The sequence below is a fragment of the Capricornis sumatraensis genome, chromosome 14 (assembly GCF_032405125.1).
Source record: "Capricornis sumatraensis isolate serow.1 chromosome 14, serow.2, whole genome shotgun sequence".
Classification (NCBI taxonomy): Eukaryota; Metazoa; Chordata; class Mammalia; order Artiodactyla; family Bovidae; genus Capricornis; species Capricornis sumatraensis.
This window is the reverse complement of record NC_091082.1, coordinates 72780216-72803312: the sequence shown is the minus strand read 5'-3', so window position 1 is coordinate 72803312 and position 23097 is coordinate 72780216. Positions and strand designations below refer to the sequence as shown.

The 23097-nt window shown below is 42.1% G+C and overlaps 1 protein-coding gene across 1 annotated transcript in view; it reads right to left on the bottom strand.

Annotated features, from left to right (window-relative positions):
* C14H1orf21 (chromosome 14 C1orf21 homolog) overlaps nucleotides 1-23097 on the bottom strand; it is a 240189-nt gene that overhangs the window by 105903 nt on the left and 111189 nt on the right. Inside the window, exon 3 of the mRNA XM_068986246.1 lies at nucleotides 4376-4470. Coding sequence (XP_068842347.1) covers nucleotides 4376-4470 — 95 coding nt within the window. The remainder of the gene's footprint in view (nucleotides 1-4375; nucleotides 4471-23097) is intronic.

Genomic DNA, 23097 nt, shown 5'->3' with positions numbered 1-23097 from the left:
TGATCTCTGCCATCCATAGAAAATGTGGTCAAAGTGCCCGAGTGACCTGGAAATCTAAAGACTATTGAGCCACTACTAGATACAAACTAATAGTTGGACCTAGAGGTCCAACGACTCTTATTCATATATTCCTCCATCCATTGAAGCAAACAAAAATATACTGAATACCTAACATGTCCCTGGCGACAAATTCCACACACTCATGGGTGTGGACTTTACTAGACTCCTTTGCATGGACATTCTGAAAGTTCCTAAATCTTTGCTAGCTCAAAACCAACCTCTACATTTGCAAGGTACCTTGAGTTGTGGTCACTGAGGTCACATGCCTTCTATCTGCTACCAGAAAGTGAGCTCCTTAGGGTGAGATTTACATCAGGTGCCTCTGAAGCCCCCAAAGCACAGAACTTATAAGACCCTGGTAGCAGTACAGGTGCTCTGTGACTGCCGTTATTACAGTGTCATATGTGTGGAGGCTTCCCTTTCTGTCTTGTGAACCATATCTGATCTTTCAAGGGTGAGCAAGAGTGAGTAATGAATAATGAAAGAATGAACACTTTGTATTGTCATCAAACACGGTCTTCCTAGTAATTTTATCATTTCCTTGAGGTCACCAGTTATTCTCATCACCACTGGTCATCTTTCCAGATTTCACGGTCTTGTTATTATCATTATCTCTTGATTTTTCTGCCTTCTTTTAATGCTGGCAATGGGCTGTCAAATTCTGTTGCTTCTATTACAACCTTGTTAAATCTTTTCTATTCTCCCTGTTACCACCTTGGTTCAGGCACATTATCTCTTGCAAAAACTATTATGAATGATCTCCCACACGGATCCATATTATACCTGCTGAAGTCACATAACTTTCCAGAATCATAATCTCATGTGGCCAATCTCTTCCCTCAAACCTTCAAAGGCTCCCATGAATCCACTGAATTATTCTGGATCTCTTAACTGGACATCAAAGCTTTATGTATGACCCCATCTACATTTTGACTAATTCACCACTGCTCATCGAGAAGGAAATGGCAACCCACTCCAGTGTTCTTGCCTGGAGAATCCCAAGGACGGGGGAGCCTGGTGGGCTGCCGTCTATGGGGCCGCACAGAGTAGGACACAACTGAAGTGACTTAGCAGTAGCAGCATCTACTGATGCCTTCTGCCTCTTCCCACTCCACAGTCAAATAGGACGTTGTGCTTTTTATTAAATACATCTTGCATTTTCCATCTCTGTTACTTCCACCTGGGCACTCTTCCTCATTCTATTCTTTGAGGCCCATTTTTAAAGGCCAGCTCTTTCATGAAGTAGGTCCTGATACCACACAGACAAGATAGCTGCCTCCTTGGATATCAGCAGGTCTTTGTGTTGCCTTTTTTGAGTCAGTCTTGTTTTATTTATCTAACCCTGCTTTATTTATACTGATTTGGTACTTACCTGTGTATTGCAGTACAAGGTTCTCATGGTGAGGGTCAGTGGTTTCCTTATTTTTGTGATTGTTTGAAGAGTTTGGTACAGAGCCTTGTACACAGAGGCACTCGATAACCTACTGGTCGACCTGAACATTCCTCTCAACTTTACTATAATCTCTTTAAGAACAATGACCTTGAGGGCACAGTGTCTCTCAATACATGTAAGGGGCCTTGTGCATAACAGGTGTTCAAAACTTAATTCATTTAAGTAATGTCATAGTTCCAGAGCAAGAGATTTCAAAAACACACATAACACTGGCATTAACCTAAAATATTCACTTAATCACCTCTCACCTGTCCCAGACACTGCACTCAAAATTTTATAACAGTCATCTTGTGTAATCCTGCCAAGAACACCGTGAAGCACTGTCTTTTCCCTCAATGGATGGGCAGAGATTTACAGAAGTGAAGTGACTGGATTCTGCAACGAGTCAGTGGCAGAGCTGAAATTTGAACCAAAGCAATTTCTGCTTCCAGAGCCCACGGTTGTCACCATCATGCCATATGCCTTGGTTATGTTTGCCAACTCCCCTTAGTTTCAACAATTTGGGTAAACAAAAAATCTTTTTAAAAAATACTTCAAGCTACATCTTAAAACCATTTTTGAAACACAAGAACATCTTGACTCTCAGATTATTTTAATGGGTGTGAAAATAAAGAATTGCTAAGTCTTTCTTATCCACTTTCCAATGTAAGCTTCAAATTTAGGAGGCTATTTGTTTTCTCAAATGATACGCATGGTTAGTACTTAATTATGCATCCCCCAACATGGAGGTGATAAGGGTAACATACCTCCAGATAACTGAAAATCATTTAATTTTGTGAAGCAATCTAGAAATCTCAGAACCAGAAACAACCGTTTAGTTCCCCATTTCCTTCTAAATCTTTAGATACTTGAAAACTCTTCTTATTAGTCTGGACTCTGATTGAAGGGCAGAGTGAAAAAGTGTGGGGTTGGCATAGATAATCCGTGAATAAATCAGACCAGAGATTTCTCTTTGTCTGAATCTCCCCATTCAGTCTGCATGGAAAAGCACTAGCATCAACTCTGGCCACAGTGCTAAAAAAGAACACTAGCCTCAAGGAGTCTACAGATTACGAAACTGGGAGAAAATGGAAAAAAGTTGTATTGGCCCTAACAACACTGAGGAAGGACTCACAAGCTGTAAGATAAAAGTCATTGCTTTCTTTAGGATTTCAGAGATACAAACATGGAAAGTAGACAGTTACATCTAAGAAACAGTTACTGGCTAACTGGTCACCAGTGTGTCTTTAGCATTCAATGGAAATACTGTTACTCACGATGAGATTTATAACAAGATGAAATTATATCAAGCAAGGACAAACTCTGATTTTCAGTACAACAGAGTGGAAAAAATGACCACTGATGTTTCAGCTACTCAAATATTCTATGTATCTATTCAAAGCCCAACAATTTCTATATAAAAAGCCTGATAGTATTAATTTCACTGTTTAGTCATAGCTACTTTTTTCTGGATTTAAGTTCAGTTCAATTCAGTCGCTCAGTCGTATCCAACTCTTTGCGACCCCATGAACCGCAGCACGCCAGGCCTCCCTGTCCATCACCAAATGCCGAAGTCTACCCAAACCCATGTCCATTGAGTCAGTGATGCCATCCAACCATCTCATCCTCTATCATCCCCTTCTCCTCCTGCCCTCAATCTTTCCCAGCATCAGGGGCTTTCCAAATGAGTCAACCCTTTGCATCAAGTGGCCAAAATATTGGAGTTTCAGCTTCAACATCAGTCTTTCCAATGAACACCCAGGACTAATTTAAGTGTTGATGTTAAAACCTAAGATATGATGAACCTCTGTGACTTAAAGGATACCTTAAAATCCAAATCCCATTTATGAAGTAAAATTCTATCAAAGTATTTTGGCTCCTTTAAAATGATCTAAAATATTCAGTTGTTGATACTTGAGTACTGCAAGTCATAGGTTATATATTCAGAAAAGAACAGAGGAAAAAGAATGAGCCTGTTATGTTCATTAGAGTATCAAGGAAAATGACAGCCTTAAATACTCCTGAGCACTGGTTAACATTCTGCCAACTCCTTCTGCTGTAGCAGAAATCATAAAAACAAAGCATAACACGGAAAAAGGAGTTTAAGTCAAGTGAAAATATTTATGACATTGCAAGCTTCTTAAAAATGTATTCACTGAAACATGAAAAAATAGCGGTAATTAATCCCAAAATAAAAGAGAAAAACAGTGTTGCTCCAACACAACTGAATAAATGCATATTCTTAACAATCTGTAATGTCTTAAATCAGCTAATATGATAATTTACTAAATGTTTTTTCAGATATGAAATATTAAGGTGGAATATGTTTATTGATTTGTTTTAGAGGAAGAGGTTTCTAACTATCTGTTTCAGATCATTAGAATTCTCACATTAACTCAAAACCCATAATACCTTAACACTGTGAATGTGAAGTACTATTTGATAAAGACTTACCTTCTAAGTACCTTATTTTCCTTTGAAAGGCAACTTCCTTAAAATACTACATATCAACAATAATAAAACTTAGCCATTCACTCTGATCTGCATTGAGTTAAACGATGCAAAGAAAGAAAAAAAAAAGGTCCTCCCCCCATAAAACTCAATCCTATGTCATGATTTTTCCTTTAAATTTAATCATTTTGAAACATTAAAAAACCTGCTGTTTCTCCTGGAGCATCCTCTACCAAGATTAAAGAAGGGTTTGTTTGAAAACAAACAGGATACAGGAGTAAATGGTGCAGCCTCCAAGTAAGCTATAAATAGCAATGGCATTTTCAAGAAATCTTGCGCTGGAGTGTTATGTTGCAGTTTAAACATGCAGTGCAGATTTTATTATAAAGGTGTCACCAAAATTCATTGTTATACAAGAAATGCAGTTCTTACCAAGTTTTCTTGGTTCCTGGCTGCTATTTTCTGCTCCTCTTCTGCCCCATTTTTCATGTATTTGACCTCTTCCACCGGTTTGATCCTATACTCATCTGAGTGCCAAAAAAGAGAAGACATTCTATAACTTTTTTCACAATGGTAGAAAGTGTCAGTAAGAAAAGCCAAACAACACAATTTGTTAGAGCCTTTTTCCCTGTGGCCTTTATATATGGTTCATTTGAAACAATCTGGAAGATGCTTAACTAGCCTCTTTTTATGAAGTGCTCTCCTCTGTCCACTGGGAAAAATTCAGCATCATGAAGGCCGCTAACAAAAGTGGCACTGCCTGGTTCTTTTACAGAGAGCAGATGGTGTCACTGGAAACAGAGGTTGTTCCATCTCCAAACAATATTTGGAATTTATACGTAATAGGGCATATCACGTAATGATCTACGGAGATTTTCCTCCATGAGAATATTAGTTCAAAATACCTGTGGCAGCAGTGTTATACAGTACATTCACACCTAAATTTTTCTCTTTGGAAAAAACAAAGTAAAAGCAACGAGCTTGACTGATCAAATAGATGTAAACAATTGGAAGTTGAAATTTTCCTATTGATGATTCACATATTAAATGTGCAACAATCTGCAACAATTTCATATGATATATACAGACGTTTTCTTAACCTCTCTGTAAAGTCACACATGAGAGGAGCATGGCTCTAATTGGTAGGTGTATCAGTCAAGGCTGGAGAGTAGAGTGGGCCATGGACAGGACCTGGTCTGTGCAACAGCCAGAGAAAGACAGTACAACAGATTCCAACACCAAAACACAGTGCAGGTCAAACTTGGGAAAACTTGCAATTAAAGTTCTTTTCCAGGAGAGAGGTTTGGTGATGACAATGCTGACATTTTCACCAGATTTCTGTCACCAGGAACTGACTTGGGTACACTAAGGTCAAGAACAGGCGTGACTTTGAGTCATCTTTAGTATGTGGGGAGAAAAATCACAGACATTATGGAACTAGAAAATTTCATCAACCAATAAAATGATGATTGCCTAGCAAAGGGCATGGAATAATGTACAGAACAGGCTAGATAGATATCTATCACTAGGAAGTTGCAATATAGTTTCTTATTGTCTGCAGTTAATTTGCTACAACGTCTATATTCTTACATAATTTCTTACCTTATTATTTATAATACCATTTCCAAAATAGTTTCAGGCTTCCTCATACTATCCCTCAATATGCTACACCCCAAAGATGTTTGTTATGGTAATGTTTCTTTAGTAATTATGCTGTTCCAATGTTCCTCAAAATTATCATCCTTATGAAATTAATATATTTGCACATTTCTGAATCAAGACTCCCTATTCAGAGGCCAATTGTTTTTTCCTTCTGACAATTCAAGGTAGTTATTGATCCTGCTTCTTTCTAAAGAAATTAGAAAGAGTGGTACAAGTTTACAGTAATGAGTCCTTTAGGAATACCACATCCTGAATGTATTAACAAGTTAATCAGTGGGTTCTGATCCACAATTACAATGTGTAAGAATTTCACATTTCAATTTGGTATGCAGAAGAGAAAAAAAAAAAGTAAATCAATAAAATTGGTGCATTTAATTAGGAATTATTTACTCAGAAGTAGGAAAAGCTCTTGCTAATTGAAAAGAGAAGACACTGACTAATTATGCCTCCAGTACAATTATATAGAGATAAAAATAAAGGGGAAAAAATAGCTAAAGAGGGACTCCCTAACTTCAGTTTGGAACATTAATATTTATAAATGATAGTTCACTGGGATAATTACTAACATTTAACTTAACTAAATTATGATGTTAATGACTTACGGTGAGTCTCTGATTTCTTAAATTACACATACACATATTTATTTTTTTAAAACACAATTCCAGCAGACTCTATGATTTTGTCTGGAGGACACACAACCTCATGTGATAAGATGGGGAAAGCACGTTTTAGGTCCCAAGCAGAACCTTCTGAAAGATGGCCCTTCACCTGCAGCATAGTAAAAGGTCTCTCGTAGAGGGGACCTACCCTGGCCTTGTCAGCTGTCCCTTCCCATATCAAGCAACAGCTCATAGCAGACACTCTCTAAAGGGGAGTGATATTCAAACTTCATTCTCTTTTTATCCATCCAGGAAACAAAACTTAATTGCAAGTAGTAGAAAAACTATCAATATTTTTGTAATACTTCTCTTCAATGAAGAAAAGCTGCGGGCTACATGACTTTCAAGGCAGAATTATCCCACATACAGACTTTCTATAACATCACCAGTTTAGAAAGAGGATAGGTTTTAGTGTGTCATTAACAAACACGGCTGGCTAGCCAATGCCAATTTCATGGAACATGCTTTGATTGGATAAAAAAGAAAGAAAAAAAAACAAACAGCCACGTCTGCAAAGCCAGACCTATCATTATTACTTACACAACACACTGCACAAAATCCATCACAGTGTGAAACAAAAAAAGCCAGCAAGGCCCTTAGATAAACCACAGCCTGTACAAAGCCAAGACTTAAAAACGGTCTGTCAAATCTCTCAAAGGCTCATGCTGGGGATGAAGATGCCCATCTGGAAATAGACAACTTGTCAACCAACGTGTCACACATTTCCATGGCAATGCCGCCTTCATGAATGACACTCTGGGTGGATGAACAGAACATTTCAGGCTGTGGCCATGACATGACCACCACAAAAATCCATTTTCCCTTTTATTTAGGGCACAGGGGAAATCGTGGGGGGGTTTACGCCCCCTTCATCAGATCCCACACTGGAGGGAATTAGCAGAGCCACTGTTAACAGCCAGAGTCCTGGTGACAGAACAATGTGCCAACTTGATTAAGAGGAGTGAACAGCAGACTGTCCTCCTCCGGCTCCCTCACACCTGTTCACGATGTTTCTTTTCTTCTTGTTGATCTTGTCAAGTGGCTTATTAAAATGCACGTCAGAAACAGTAGGCTGACACCCCATTTCAAACCTGCTCCCCCTTCTCTCTGTGTAAATAGTTGCAGGCTGTGCCAGTCAAAATATATCTGGGGTAGAAGCACTGCTGTGGTGATAGGATCCTATTCCTTAGACCACACCAGAGAGGGGCAGCTCCATCAAACTAAAGACAACTGTTTCCCACCAAATCTTTGGACCTCACTTTTGACATAAAATGCAAAGAGATCAAATCAATGAATCCTCAAGGAAATCAACCCTGAATATTCATTGGAAGGACTAATGCTGAAGCTGAAGCTCCAGTATTTTGGCCACCTAATGCAAAGAGTTGACTCACTGGAAAAGACCCTAATGCTGGGGAAGATTGAAGGCAGGGGAAGGGGACGAGATGGTTGGATGGCATCATCAACTCAGTGAACATGAATTGAGCAAATTCTGGGAAACAGCGAAGGATGGGGAAGCCTGATGTGCTGCAGTCCATGGGGTCACAAAGAGTCGGACACAACTTAGCAACTGAACAACAACAAATATGCGTATAGAATCAAGTTTTTAGAGCTGGAAGGGAATCAAATGGTTTGACTTGGCTTTAGATGGTATGGAATCATCACCACTTTCTAGATCCTATCAATTCTTCCATTGTTAATAACTCACTGGCCCATAACTGGTTCTCTCAAGCTTTGCAGACAAAGATCTGCTACAAGGTTACATTTATAATCAAGGGAACTGACTTTAACATGAGACAATTAGATGGCGGTGAGTGCTGGAGTGAGTTTATAATGCCAGAATTATTAAACAGTTAACATTTCTCATAAAAGTACATATTAGGTAAGGAAGGAGAAAGGCAAGAGTTCTAGAAATGCTGCTCTTTCAGGTAAGAAAGGATCTTACAGTTGTTTCCTAGAATGGTGAAATTTGCATCTACTTTCACACCTTACTCTGTCTTCTCATCAATGACATATGTACCAAAATAAACCATATCTTTTTCAGGACTGTTTCAATTTCAAAAACTCTGTGCTAAAGTCTTCATACCAAAATCTAACATCTGTCTGGGCATCTTCACTGAATGCTCTGGATTGCTTCTTCATTCAGAATTTGCCTGAAGATTCTCTAGTAGACTAATTATTATTATATGCTCAGGAAAACACAAGGACTTAGGAAAAGAGGTAAAAGAAGTATTTACAAAAATAAACAAACCAATTAAAAGACTAAACTATTCTGCTTCTTAATATAAACTCACTCCCCCTAGGTTTCTCCCACTGAGCATCCTGTCTACCAAACTAACTAAATTCAAGTCCCCAAATCCTGGCACAACTTCTGATTCTTCCCTAAGATCCTTTTCAAAAAACTTGAAAATACAATTTATTGGAGTATAATTGCTTTGTAATGTTGTGTTAGTTTCTGCTGTACAATGAAGTGAATCAACTATATTTATACATATATCTCCTCCTTCTTGAGCCTCCTTCCCACTCCCACCCCATCCCCCTCATTCTATCCATCTAGGTCATCACAGAGTATGGAGTTAAGCTCAGTCTGCTATTCAGCAGTTTCCCACCAACTATTTCACACATGGTAGCTTGGAGAAGGAAATGGCAACCCACTCCAGTATTCGTGCCTGGAAAATCCCAAGGACAGAGGAGCCTGGCAGGCTACAGTTCATGGGATTGCAAAGAGTTGGACACAACTGAGCAACTGAGCACCACCACCACCAGCGTGTATATATACACACACAGACATTCTTTCAAGAGATGGGTACTCATGGTAGCTAAAAGCATAGCCTCAAGAGCTATTAATAGAATGACTGGCCATATGATCTTGGGCAACTTCCTCAGTGCTTTCTGTGCTTTGGCTTTTTCATTTGTAAAATGGGAATATTTACAGTACTTAATCTCACACATGGAGCCACATGAATTAATACATGAATACACTTAAAACTTTATTTTTTGGGGCTCCAAAATCACTGCAGATGGTGACTGCAGCCATGAAATTAAAAGACGCTTACTCCTTGGAAGAAAAGTTATGACCAATCTAGATAGCATATTGAAAAGCAGAGACATTACTTTGCCGACTAAGGTCCGTCTAGTCAAGGCTATGGTTTTTCCTGTGGTCATGTATGGATATGAGAGTTGGACTGTGAAGAAGGCTGAGCGCTGAAGAATTGATGCGTGTGAACTGTGGTGTTGGAGAAGACTGTTGAGAGTCCCTTGGACTGCAAGGAGATCCAACCAGTCCATTCTGAAGGAGATCAGCCCTGGGATTTCTTTGGAAGGAATGATGCTAAAGCTGAAACTCCAGTACTTTGGTCACCTCATGTGAAGAGTTGACTCATTGGAAAAGAGTTTGATGCTGGGAGGGATTGGGGGCAGGAGGAGAAGGGGATGACAGAGGATGAGATGGCTGGATGGCATCACTGACTCGATGGACGTGAATCTGAGTAAACTCCGGGAGTTGGTGATGGACAGGGAGGCCTGGCGTGCTGCGTTTCATGGGGTTGCAAAGAGTCGGACACGACTGAGCGACTGAACTGAACTGAACACTTAAAACAGTGCCTCGCCCATAACAAATGCTCAAAAAATACTGGCTGCTGCTTTAGAAAAACTCAGCTGGTTCTGCAGGGAATACTATTTCTAATGTACAAAATCCATCAAAAATGGCAACCCACTCCAGTATCCTTGCCTGGAGAAGCCCATGGACAGAGGAGTCTGGTGTGTTACAGTCCATAGGGTCACAAAGAGTCGGACACAACCGAGACAAGTTAGCACACAGCACATAAAAACAATAAGCATCATGTAAACATCAGCAATTAATCAAAATGGTGACTTAACTATGTTGACAAATAAGAGAGGAAGTGATAAGGGGGTATAATTGTCCATGATAAGCCTTCAGTATTTTTTTAACTATGTACATATAGTGCTTTAATTAAAATATAACATGATTTTCAAAGAACAATAACTTTTATGATAGGAAAAAGAAGAGTGATCATTATTTGAGTGAGACTGGGGTTACAATGAAATAATGGTCTTCTATCTTCCTGTATATCCTAACTCAGTTATTGCCACTAGCACAGCTCCTTGTCTCAGCCTTCCTCGAGGGCACAAGAGTGAACGGGTGAGGTTCCAATTCAGAACAGGCAGGATGATTGTTTTAAAAAAAGAAGGACAAAGGTTGCTTTAAAAAAAAGAAAAAAGCCACTTTGGAAAGAAAACCCTTTTCTGGAAGGACAAGAAGGCAGAACTCTATGGCACTATAAAATAAAGACGGATGGCAAGCCTGGTCAATTACACAGGGAAGTGTGGCCTCCTACTTTGGAGGACTCCTCCCAACAGCTGGTCATGCCTCCATTTGCTTATTCATTCCACACTCACCTAACGTCTGCTGTGTCTAAGCCGCAGTCTTTCTCAGGGGCTCAGTGGATGCTGTCTAGGTGGACGAGGTATCTGTTTTTTCACTCAAAGTGTCTGGCACACTGGTGTTTAACAAAACTTATTTTTAAGAGATAAAGACCTAAAGACCTGACTTCAGTTCACAGATGAATAAAATTTACCCTAATCAGTGCTTCAGTTTTGTTTGTCTGAGGTGTCCCTTTTTCCCCTTGCTGGATTCTCCAATGAAGAAAAAAGATATCTAATTAAAAAAAAAATGCCATTCTTTACACTTTTGTAAACAAGTGCAATGGGTGTGAAACTGCTATTTCACCTTGACCTTTTCGCTGTGATGTCCTCAGTGTGGAAGTCTTGGCTGACTTATATGTAGGTTTTTGAGCTAAAACTTGTATTATTCCCCTACCTAGAATTTCTTTCCTAGTCTCTCAGTTGATTCAAAGACTATTTGAGTCCAAGTTTCATTATCTTTATGAAATCTTCAATCTCTTTGGACTACAAGTATCTCTTCTGCCTCCAAATTTCTAAGTTCTTACTTTTCACTTTTAAAATTTGCCCCAAACACCCTTAGTGTTATTTCCTTCACATGTGAAGTGATTTCAACTAATTGTAAACTTCTCCAAGCGAAGAGATGATTTCATTTCCAGGCTACTGCATGGAAAACCCAGTTAATTTCATGTAGCTGAACCATTCATTATAGGCACCAGCAACCTCAGTAGTAGGGTGGTCATGTGATCCAACGAGATGAAGAAGGAGAAAGGAAACACTTTCTTCTCTTTTCTTTGATGTAAAGCTTGACTTGAACCAAAGCTTTAAATGGGCAATTTGTCTCTGATGTCAAAGAACCTCCTCTTCTGAACCCAACTTGCATTTCCATGTAAACCTCTCCCCAAGCCTCCCCATTCTGCAGTTTTCTCAGCCCTACTGCCTCTACCGACTTCTCCTGTAGCATCACACTACGGCATGCATTAAAGCCTATTTTTCAAACTTACACCTTAACCTTTTTTTTTTTTTTTGGTGCCCCAATAAAGCTGATTTGTGTTAAATCAGGAATCACTAATTGGTGTACTTCTAAGACATTCAACATAAAGGAAAAAATTTGAGGCTTGACGTGTGTTCTGGCCGGGAGTTGGGTCAGGGGCCATAGTTTCTTAGGGTAGGAAAGTCACTGCTGGCAATCCAGTCTCATCCATCCTTTATCTTTTTTGGAGCTGCTGAACTTTTGAATCTGTGGGTTGCTGCTGTTGATCATATTTGGGAAATTTTCAGCTAATATTCTCCATGCCTCCCTTCCTGTCTTTACACAGCTTGTAAATGGGTAGCTGCCTGACTTCAGAACCCACTCTTCACTGTTATATCTTTGGGATATGCTTTGGAACTTATCTCACCTCTCCCATCATCCTAATCTCCGAGATACAGCTTTGCGGTTCTTAGTTTTGTAACAACAGGTCAGTGCCTAATAGCTGTTGGATTGAAGAGAATTTTGTCACAGAAGCATTGAAGGCTTTGATGCCCATAGCATATCTAACCCTGATTCACTTCTAAACCCTCCTCACCTGGAAAGCTCTTATTCAGGACAGTCTGAAAACTTACTCTGGGCTGGCTCTGAGCTGAGCAATGCCAGACGGTGTTGAAGGGAGGGAACGGAAGAGGCTAGGAAAGAGTGCCCGAGAGAAACCACCGTCCTGGGAGAAGGCTTGTGCTCTGGGAAACTTTCTACTACCTGGAGCATATTCCTCAGGTTAGACTGACCCTAGACTGACCACATAACTAGGCTGACCATATTCCACTTGGCTGCAGTCCACCAGGATGGACTAACTCTGGAAAATCTTATACACAAAGCAGAGACTCAACTGAAGGACCTCACAGACCACTAGCAATTCTGAGTCAGGCAGTACCTTCACAATCATTACTATATCCTCACTTGCAGAAAACAATTTTGCCCTTTCCAGTGTAATAGTTATCATTAAGCAATTTCTAGGATAATTATGAAGTGCCCATTCTAAACATTTTGAACATTTCTAAAATAAGGTTTTAGTGCATTTAACACTAAATGCTCTTGGTTCTTTTCAAAATGTGACTCAAATCAACCAAATAGAGGAAAACTAACTTCAAAATAAGATTGTTTGATACATTAAGTGCTCACGGTCTAAGAATATAAGCTGTTAAAAAATTACAAAAGGGAAATTATGCTTTCAGACTTCATATTTATGGAAGATTAAACCCTGGCCACTGGGTTTCCACTAGGGGAATTAGGCAGATTGTATACATTTGTACCCCATGGACAGTAGCCTTCTAGGCTCCTCTGTCCATGGGATTCTCCAGGCAAGAATACTGGAGTGGGTTGCCATTCCCTTCTCCAGGGGATCTTCCTGACCCAGGATTAAACCCAGGTCTCCTGAATTGCAGGCAGATTCTTTACCAATTGAGCTACAAGGGAAGCTACATATATTTGTTCACATCCCCCTTTATGATACCTCATAATTGAAAATTAATGTCACTCAGAGAGGAAGTTTTACATGCCTACTTTATTCTTACTCACTAGTGAAACCTAATGCTGGGGCATATTTGAAAACCAGAGATAGGCAAAAGATATAGTCTTGCTTCAAAACTCATTTCAGCACACCCTCACTAATAAAGGGTGCTATCCTTTTTAAAAAATATGCAATCAACTGAGGGGTGCAAACAGTATCTAGTTTTCATTTTAGTTTGATGTTTCAAAATTTACTAGTGATACTGAATACCTTTTCCCTGTTTGGATCATTCAATTCACATGTACTCCCTTCTTTCTGATATCCTTTGCCCTTTTTCTCTAGTTGGAGTTGTAATATTTTTCTTATTGACTGCTATGAGCTCTCTGCAAACTATACCAATTTATGGATATACTTCTGGCCCCAAAAGGTCTGTGCAAAAGCACCTCTTGAGTTTCATTCAGACGGGAGGAGGCAGAAAGAACTAACTGCCTTCTGTTCTTCAGTCAAATGCTGCACTGTATTTTCTGTGTTCTTTTCCTTCCTTACTTCAGCAGCATTCACTGAGCACCCACTACATGCCAGAGAACAGAGTACTCAGTCCTGGGGTTACACCTGGGGAAAGGAGGCAGACGCTGTTCTCAAGGAGCTCACAGCCAGTGAGGGGAGATTTAAGAAAATGAGCAAATGAGAGTGCAGTCCATCTGCAGCCATTACGCACAAGTGGGGGGCTTCCCCAGAGGCTCAGCGGTAAAGAATCTGCCTGCAATGCAGGAGTGACAGGAGACACAGTCTCGACCCCTGGGTCAGGAAGATCCCCTGGAGAAGGGCATAGCAACACACTCCAGTAATCTTGCCTGGAGAATCCCATGGACAGAGGAGCCTGGTGGGCTATGGTCCACGGGGTCGCAAAGAGTTGGACACCACTGAAGAGGCTTAGTATGAACACACAGAGTCGTTGTAATAAGAACAGAAGGAGGGACCCCTTAAGAAAGGTTAGGGAGAGTCTTGGAGGAGGTGACATAACGCAGAGGAGTACTAAGGAACGCTAAGGTGTGTGGGAAGGACAGATCTAGGTAAGGGGACAGTGAGTTCAACAGCCAGAGAGAACATGGCCAACAGGGACAACAGAGAGAGTTCTAGTACAGCCAATACGCAGAATTCGGGGCAGGAGGCAGGCAGGGGTTGCTGCCTAGAGAAATGTACAGAAGGGAGGCTATAGCGCAAGTGCAGGAAGAACTGGGATGCAAACCCCACTAGAATCAGGCTCCACACCAAGGGTGTATTGACTTCCCCCACCAGGTGCCAGACTGAAGCTGCCGTTACAGCCTAAGCTTCTGTCCTCAGCCATCTCCTCTGGAGAGACCCCAACCATCGTAATCCAAGGCTTTCTGCCTCTCTGAAAGAAGACTCAGTGAAAGTGGAACACACATGAGCCAGGGGAGATGGGCCAGTCAGCTGAGGAAGGTGAGGAAGAACGACACCTGGAGGAGAAGATGGGCTAAGAGCCAGTGGCCACTAGGAGTCTCAGGAGGGTGGAGTCTTTCCCTGGAGTCAGCTGGTGGAACTGGAGCTTAGGTACAACATCTGCCAGAACCTGTTTGCTGCTTCCTGGAGAGTCATGCCTTCACCTGGGGATGGGGAGGTATCAAAGCTTGCAGAACAGGGAGTGCTTGGGATGGGCTGTGAGCTATCCTGGGGCAAAGGAGCTGCCAGTGAACCTGAGCCCAGCTGCTTCCCCTTTGGCGGGACAGCAGTGAATCAGAAGGGACAGAGCCGGCTCAAAGGGCCCTCTCTTCTGGACCTGGCCTGGTGACTGCCCAGCTGTGTGCTGTGGAGGCAGGGGAGAGAGTGAGCTGAGTGTGTTGAGATACGTGTGCGAGGGTGCTACAGCCTCTCTGCATTCTTAGGGTCTTGTTCACGTCTTTGAAGGTGCCCACAGCTGCAAGGATATGAAAGTGGTAAAGCTTCCCTCACTATAACGCCTTTAATAATTAAGACTGGACCTGCAGGTCCCATTCCTGAATCATCTCATCATTTCAGAGGCCAGACAGCAAGTCTCCTCCATTCATTTGGGGCTTGTTATTCAGTGATGGAGTTTCCCAGGTGGCGCTAGTGGTAAAATATCTGCCTGCCAATTGAGGGGATGCAAGAGACTTGGATTCAATCCCTGGGTTGGGAAGATCCCCTGGGGAGGGAATGTCAACCTACTCCAGTATTCTTGCCTGAAAAACCCTATGGACAGAGGAGCCTGGCCGGCTACAGTCCATGGGGTCACAAAGAGTTGGACACGACTGAGCAACTGAGCACACATTCAGTGACCAGGGAATTATTAACCAGTCATTAAAGGTCTGGAAACATTCATCTTTTGACACACTCTGACTAAAGACACACACCAGTTAACATACGATAATAATTCCCAACCAAGAAAGAGTGGCGAGTCCCTCGCAGAGAGGAAAGGCAGGCGTGGTGGTTCTGAGAGCCATTCACTCAGCTTCTCAAGAGCCCTGCTCTCTCTCTTCAGGAGTGCTGGTTCTCCACCAACCACGGAAAAGCTGGAGGCCAGCTAAGTCCTCTCTGCTCTTCTGGATGGGGTTCCTGCTATCCTTGATAACCGTTCAAAAGAAAGTCTGTCCAGCCATCTCTCCTCTTCCCTAATCCTCATGCCAGTCCGATGAGGCTGGTACTACAAGCTCCTTTCCACAGCTGCAGAGATCAGTAGTCCTTGATTGGCTGGTCAAGTCGCAATGCTAGTTCTAACCCAGGTTGCTTGGAATCCAGGGCCAGGCTCCTAACCCCTAAGCCTCTTTTTTTTTTTAAACCACAAAGCACAGGAAACAATCACTTTGGGAAATGATACAGGCATAAAGTATGAACAGACTCAGAAAGGATCTGAACACATTTGGAAATCACAGCTATATAAATAAAAGCTATACAGATATCTAACCAAAAGTTCATGGGTAACATCAGGGAAACTAGCAGACCCTCCCTCATCGGGTGTCAGGAGTCTTTGTTGGTGGAAGATATTACCCCTGTGCTCCTTAAGTTAGGAATCGATATGCCATCCAAAGTAAGGGCTGCGAGACCTTTCATTACAATGGCGATTTGACCGCCACTGCATCCAACGGATGAAAACCAAAGCTCTTCTCCAATACGCAGTAAATGCTGCAGTATCTTTGCAAAAAACTTTGTATTTTGAAAGATAACTTCATTTTAAGGCTTCTGTTATACACTATGACTCTGATATATGATCTTAGCAATAAGATCAAGCAAGGATCTCTTCCTTCACTGGAGTAAGGAGGAGGAGGCGGGACTGAAAGCAGAATTGGGGAGGAGGAGGAGTGAGAGAAGGAGGATGAGAGCTATCATTTATCGAGTCCCAGATGTGGTTTGGAAATTCTATTATACCACAACCCATTTAATACTCCCCGGGCTCTAAGAAAGAGAACCATGTCTCCATCACAAGGAAACGTTCACTCATCCAGCTGTACCATCGAATATGTGGTGGGACTGGGGCCAGCCCTTGAACCCAGGCAGTCTGACTCAGACACTCCAGGTTCTTATTCAGCTTTCTCACAAGTGTGTCGTAAACTGAATTTCTGATAAAAACGAAAATTCTCTTTGCTGGTCTCTGTTACAGAACTATTACAACATGCTATCACAATGTGCATCCTCTTCCTCAGTGGAAATCATCTCTAAGAAAAAGGTTTCAGTTCAGACATTAAAATATATATTATGATAAAATAAGATCTAAAATAAATGCAAACAGTGATTTTCTTTTTAGGTAACAGCAAATGCTGGTGGCTCAGTTGGAAAGAATTCACTTGCCAATGCAGGAGATAGGGGTTCCATCTCTGGGCTGAGAAGATCCCCTGGAGAAAGAAATGGCAACCCACTCCAGTATTCTTGCCTGGGAAATCACACGGACAGAGGAGCTTTGCAGGCTACAGGCCATGAGTCTCAAAAAAGTTGGACATGACTTAGCAACTAAATAGCAACAACAAATACAAACAGATACTAACCGAATGGCTCACATGCCTTCCTTTGGAAATGGAGTTCATAAAATTCCACTGTCATCAAGAGTTGCTTTTCTAAAACTGGTAATAAATTTCTGCTGATTCATCCATGGTCAGTCCTTCACTATCGTCCAGGGTCAATGGTTGTGAACTTGCTAGATGGCTGGTCAGAACTAGGACATTCATGACCATTCCAGGAATTCTTCCCCATTTAGTGTGGCTGCCACAGAGTCATCTGAAACACTGAACAATTTGACCAATGGTGCATTCATGCACATGTATGTGTGGAGACATCTTAATGTTGATCTGATTTAATTCCTTTAATTGGGTTCTGACTTAAGTGGATTTCTATTAAAGAAAAGATTCTTAGATTATAATCCAGATGCCTAAGCACCCCAGTTCCCTCCTTCTCTCTCCAGGCACCTGACCAGCAGGCCTGGCTTGTGCTCTTTTGTGATGCAGTCTGGCAATGGGGAAACTGCAGCAGCCTGAGTTTATACCAGAAAGAGCAGAGCTAAAGAGATGAATTGGGCTGGAAAGGAAGTTTTGCAGAAGATTAGAGAGTCAGAGGGGGCAGATCTTTCAGGTAGTCCAAAGAAAGGCAGACAGAAAGTCACTAGAGTGGCAGAGAGCTCTATTCATGGGAATAGATTTCAGTACATGGTGAAGTAGGTTTCATAATGAGATGTTTCTTTGGGATTTTTCGAGGTTATTCAGTAAAAATTTAAATTGCTATTCAGTCATCTTTGGTGATTCTTATACTATGCCTCTGGACTGAAGCTGGCTTCTGTGTTCTATAACCATTAGAAATAATTTAGTGGCAGCGAAATCATTAGCAAGAATAGGAAAGAACTAGATAGAGCCGTTTTCATTTGAAGCAATTCCCAAGGCTACAAGCACTGCCACTGAATTTTTTAAATGGAAAAACACAGCTAAAATACAGTTTGTAATAAGCTTCCCCACTTGCAAAAAATATTCATGACTTGACTTTCACTGCCGACGTCATGAAGAAAGGTCCCAAAAGGGGAGGCGAGAGAGCTCACTCACATGTTTATGTGAGGGGTGAAGAGGGCTCTTGCACACTCTCTCTCCTTCTGACAAGTCTGTACCTCTTCTCACAAGAGCTTCTTTCACATAAAGCAGAAGATCATTTCTACTTGCAATGAATCACCAAGTTATCTTCCCCTTAGAGACGAAAGTGTGCTCTGAGAGTGACAGCGAATAGCTCTTTAGGAATAAAGTGTCTGGGTGAGTTGAGGCAACAGCATGTTTGATGACATTTTAATGGTGAGCAGCATGGTAAATAAGAACACACCATCCTCCACAACCTGGTCAGTCTGAATGAGCCTATTTTAGTAATACATTTTGCTCAATTTGTTTGCAAGAGCTGTTTATATTATCATCTTTTGGGGGAGGATGCATAAGGGCAATTGAATGGTTCGATTAAATTCAAATTGTGTGGTTTAGCAATTGTGAGACAGGCTCAGTAGTGAGAGCCTGCGGGAGGACACAGAGATGATGGGGCAGTGGTCCTCAGTGACACTCACCCCAAATCCCTGCAGATGGTAACTGCAGCCATGAAATTAAAAGACGCTTACTCCTTGGAAGAAAAGCTATGATCAACCTAGGCAGCACATTAAAAAGCAGAGACATTACTTTGCCAACAAAGGTCCGTCTAGTCAAAGCTATGGTTTTTCCAGTAGTCATGTGAGAGTTGGACTACAAAGAAAGCTGAGTGCCAAAGAATTGATGCTTTTCAACTGTGGTTTTGGAGAAGACTCTTGAGAGTCTCTTAGACTGCAAGGAGATCAAACCAGTCCATCCTAAAGGAAACAGTCCTGAATATTCATTGGAAGGACTGATGCTGAAGCTGAAACTCCAATACTTTGACTACCTGTTGCACAGAACTGACTCACTAGAAAAGACCCTGATGCTGGGAAAGATTGAAGGCAGGAAAAGAAGGGGACGACAGAGGATGAGATGGTTGGATGGCGTCACTGACTCGATGGACATGAGTTTGAATAAGCTCTGGGAGTTGGTGATGGACAGGGAAGCCTGGTGTGCTGCAGTCCATGGGGCTGGAAAGAGTTAGACACAACTGAGCAACTGAACTGAACTGAAAGACAGTGAATGTTCTTAAGGGTCCATTTTGCTTCCTCAAGAGAGATGTACAGGGACTTCCTTGTTGGCTAAGACTATTGACTCTGCACTCCCAGGGCAGGTGGCCTGGGTTCAATCCCTGGTAAGGGAACTATATCCCACAGGCCACAACCAAGAGTTTGAAGGCTGCAACGAAAGATCCTGCATGCCGCAACTAAGACCTGGTGCAGCCAAATAGATATCTTAAAAAGGGATGTATAGTAGAAAAGGGAACTGCTAAATCATTTCACACCTGTTAGAGTGGTTGTCATCGAAAAGACAAGAGATCAGATGTGCTGGCGAAGATGTAGAGAAAAGGGGACCCTCTTGCACTGTTGGTGGGAATTAACACAGTCGCTATGGAAACCAGTATGGTGGTTCCTCAAAAAATTAAAAACAGAACTACCATATATATGATCCAGCAATCCCACTTCTGGGTATACAGCTGAAAAAAAATGCTCTCAGGATCTCAAAGAGATATTTGCACTGCCACACTCTCACTAATTCAGAAGAGCCAAAGTACAAAAATGACCTAACTGTCCATTGATGGAGTTATGGATAAAGAAAATGTGGTATATATACCCAATGAAATAGTATTCAGCCATGAGAAAGAAGGAATCCTGCCATTTGTGACAATGTGGATGGATTTTGAGGGCACTGTGATAAGCGAAATAAGTCAGAGAGAGACAAATACTGTATATTACTTATATACAGAATCTAAGAAAGTTAAACTCACAGAAGCAGAGAGTGGAATGGTGGTTGCCAGCAGTTGTAGGGTGAGAGACTATGAGGAGATGCTGGTCAAAGACTAGAAACTTCCAGCTATGAGTTAAGTTCTGGGGATGTAATGTACAGCATGGTGACTACCGATAACACTACTGTATTATATACTTGAAAGTTGCTAACAGTAAATCTTACATGTTCTCAATGCACACATATGCACACACACACACACACACACACACACACAGTCGTTATGTGCAGTAATGTGTTAGCTGATCTTATTGTGATAATCATTTTTCAATGTATATCAAATCACCACACGGTATACCTTAAATTTATACCTAATATAAAAAAGAGCTGCTGTAATTTCTGAGACTTCAAATGATTTAAATCAGACATTTTCAACACATAGCAAAGTATGAATGTCCCACACAATTCTATACAAACCAAAGGAGAATTTGGGAGGATGGTTCATACAGAGACACAGAACCACCATAATTCCTTGGCACATCTTTTGTACTGTTTTCTCTTAGTTTCTTTTCAGGGATACTGCTTGCACTCAAAGGCCCAAGTTGTATAAAACATCAAGAGTTCAAAAATCTTCAAGTATAATGCATGACCTTGATGTGTTCCAAAGTTTCTTTTACATGGTGTAAAGAGGACTTTCACCTGATCAGGTCATGAGTGATAAGGTTCCAAACTGCTCCTGCAGAGTCTGGCAGAGGTACACCCAAGGTCTGGGGTCTTGGCAGCGTATACCCAGCAAAATATCTGCCAAACAGGAAGGGCACGGATTTCAGGCTCACCCCCCTTATATCACCACCATGTTGGTTTCCAGAAACAGCTGCCATCACCTGTTCCCCATGTGGCAAGCCACATCACCCACTCCGAGGTGTGGGTTTCAGATCTCGAAGTCCTTCTGACCACTCCTTAACTGGGGAGGGCATAAAGATGACTCACCTCACTCCTTTGGGATGCTCTGTGGGTGGATTTGGCCTTGGCTTACCAAACCCCACTCTGCTCACCCCCTGTTACCTGTTCCCTTCTCTACCTCTTTCAGCCATTTGACTCTCTTTATAACCTCACCTTTCATATTGTCAGCTTCTCTTCTCACCACCATCTCTGGAGGCAAATCAAACCTGCCAAAGCCCAACTTTCTAGAAAAAGCAAGGGTACCTCTCAAAGAGTTGGACTGTGAAGAAAGCTGAGCGATGAAGAATTGATGGTTTTGAACTGTGGTGTTGGAGGAGACTCTTGAGAGTCCCTTGGACTGCAAGGAGATCCAACCAGTCCATTCTAAAGGAGATCAGCCCTGGGATTTCTTTGGAAGGAATGATGCTAAAGCTGAAACTCCAGTACTTTGGCCACCTCATGCGAAGAGTTGACTCATTGGAAAAAAACTCTGATGCTGGGAGGGACTGGGGGCAGGAGGAGGAGGGGACGACCAAGGATGAGATGGCTGGATGGCATCACTGACTCGACGGACGTGAGTCTGAGTGAACTCTGGGAGTTGGTGATGGACAGGGAGGCCTGGCGTGCTGCGACTCATGGGGTCGCAAAGAGTCGGACACAACTGAGCGACTGAACTGAACTGAACCTCTCAAAAAGGTTACACATTTACTGTAACTTTTCACAGATGATTTCTTCCTCTGTAAGAGTCTCCCGAGCACAAAAGGAAGTCACTTGTGCAGCATCCTGGAGAACACCGATGCATTCACACGGTGGTGGAGGAGGTGAGGGGAGGGCAGGAAGGTGAGTAAGCGTGACGCTATTTTTTCCTTAAAAGTTAACAATGAAAACTGGAATGGAAATTCATAATGGGAAATTTCCTGGGACCTGCGTTTGCCCCCACAGAAATCTGTGTTTCATTTGTGTGTCAATTGTTGCATCTCATAGCACATGGCTCCTACTCTGGGAAGATGTAAAAAGGTACCTGAAGTGGGGTGATGGTTAGGTCTGAAGCAGAGGGCACAAAGCTCAGAGAAGATCAGGGAAAGAAGAAACTGGAGCCCAGAGTTCTATGCGGAACAAAGAGTGCTGGAATGAGAAGAGTCTGGGTTGGGGGAAGGGAAGAGCTTTGTGAAAGGGGAGCTGTGGTTATCAGGGGAAGGGAGACAGGGGACCAAAAATGTGCCTTCAGGGCCCCTCCAGCCTTCCACCAACATGCTACAAAATAAAAACAAGTCATGTCTGAAGATCCCTTTTTACTCAGGTTGAGTGAAACAAAACAGTGGTTTCTCTTCGAGCAGAGGAAATGCTGAACGGATGCACTTCAGCCCAGGAGGTTTTGAAGCCCTGAAGTGACTCCTTTCACAAGGGCCATGCCCCATGAACTGCAAACTAGAGTCACTGCTCCCTGCATCCCAGCTTGCATCAATGAATATGCCACGAGAAGGTTAAAAAATAGAAAACACAAACAAAAAAAAAAAACAAGGTAAAACACATTACTGTAAAATTTGAACCCTGTTAATCCCTACATCCCTATCTGAGAAAGTCTTTACTTTTCACCCCACGGTGCTAAGCCTCAAAGCACGGTCTGGTTTCAGAACTTGAAAACCACTAACGACGAGAAGCCTCCGTTGGTATAAAATTCCACTCACCGCACCGCTCCCAGTGCCTCACTACGAAGCTCGAGGATAAGATGTGCTCTACGGAAGCTCACATTTCATCACTCCCTGAACCTGACCACATCCCTCTTTACTGCTAGCCCCTCCGTCCAGACCCCTGGCACCTCTTGTCTCCGCCAGCTTCTAACTGGTCACCTGCTTCTGCTCTCGTGTCTACGTGTCTATTCCCTATGTAGCAGCCAGAGTCAGCTTTTAAATTAAAACCGAAGTCAGTTTGGTTTGTAATCACTCCCCAGATCCTCTTCTGGTTTCTGTTACATTTAAAATAGAATCCAGAGTCTACACTTGAGCTACAGGACAACACACAGTCTAAGTCCAGGCTGCCTCTCTGAGCTCATCACCTATCACTCTCCCAACCTAAGGGTCTTTTCCCGGGGATTTGGGCCTGGAGCTCCCCTGCCTGAAAGACTGCTCCTGGTCGTTCTC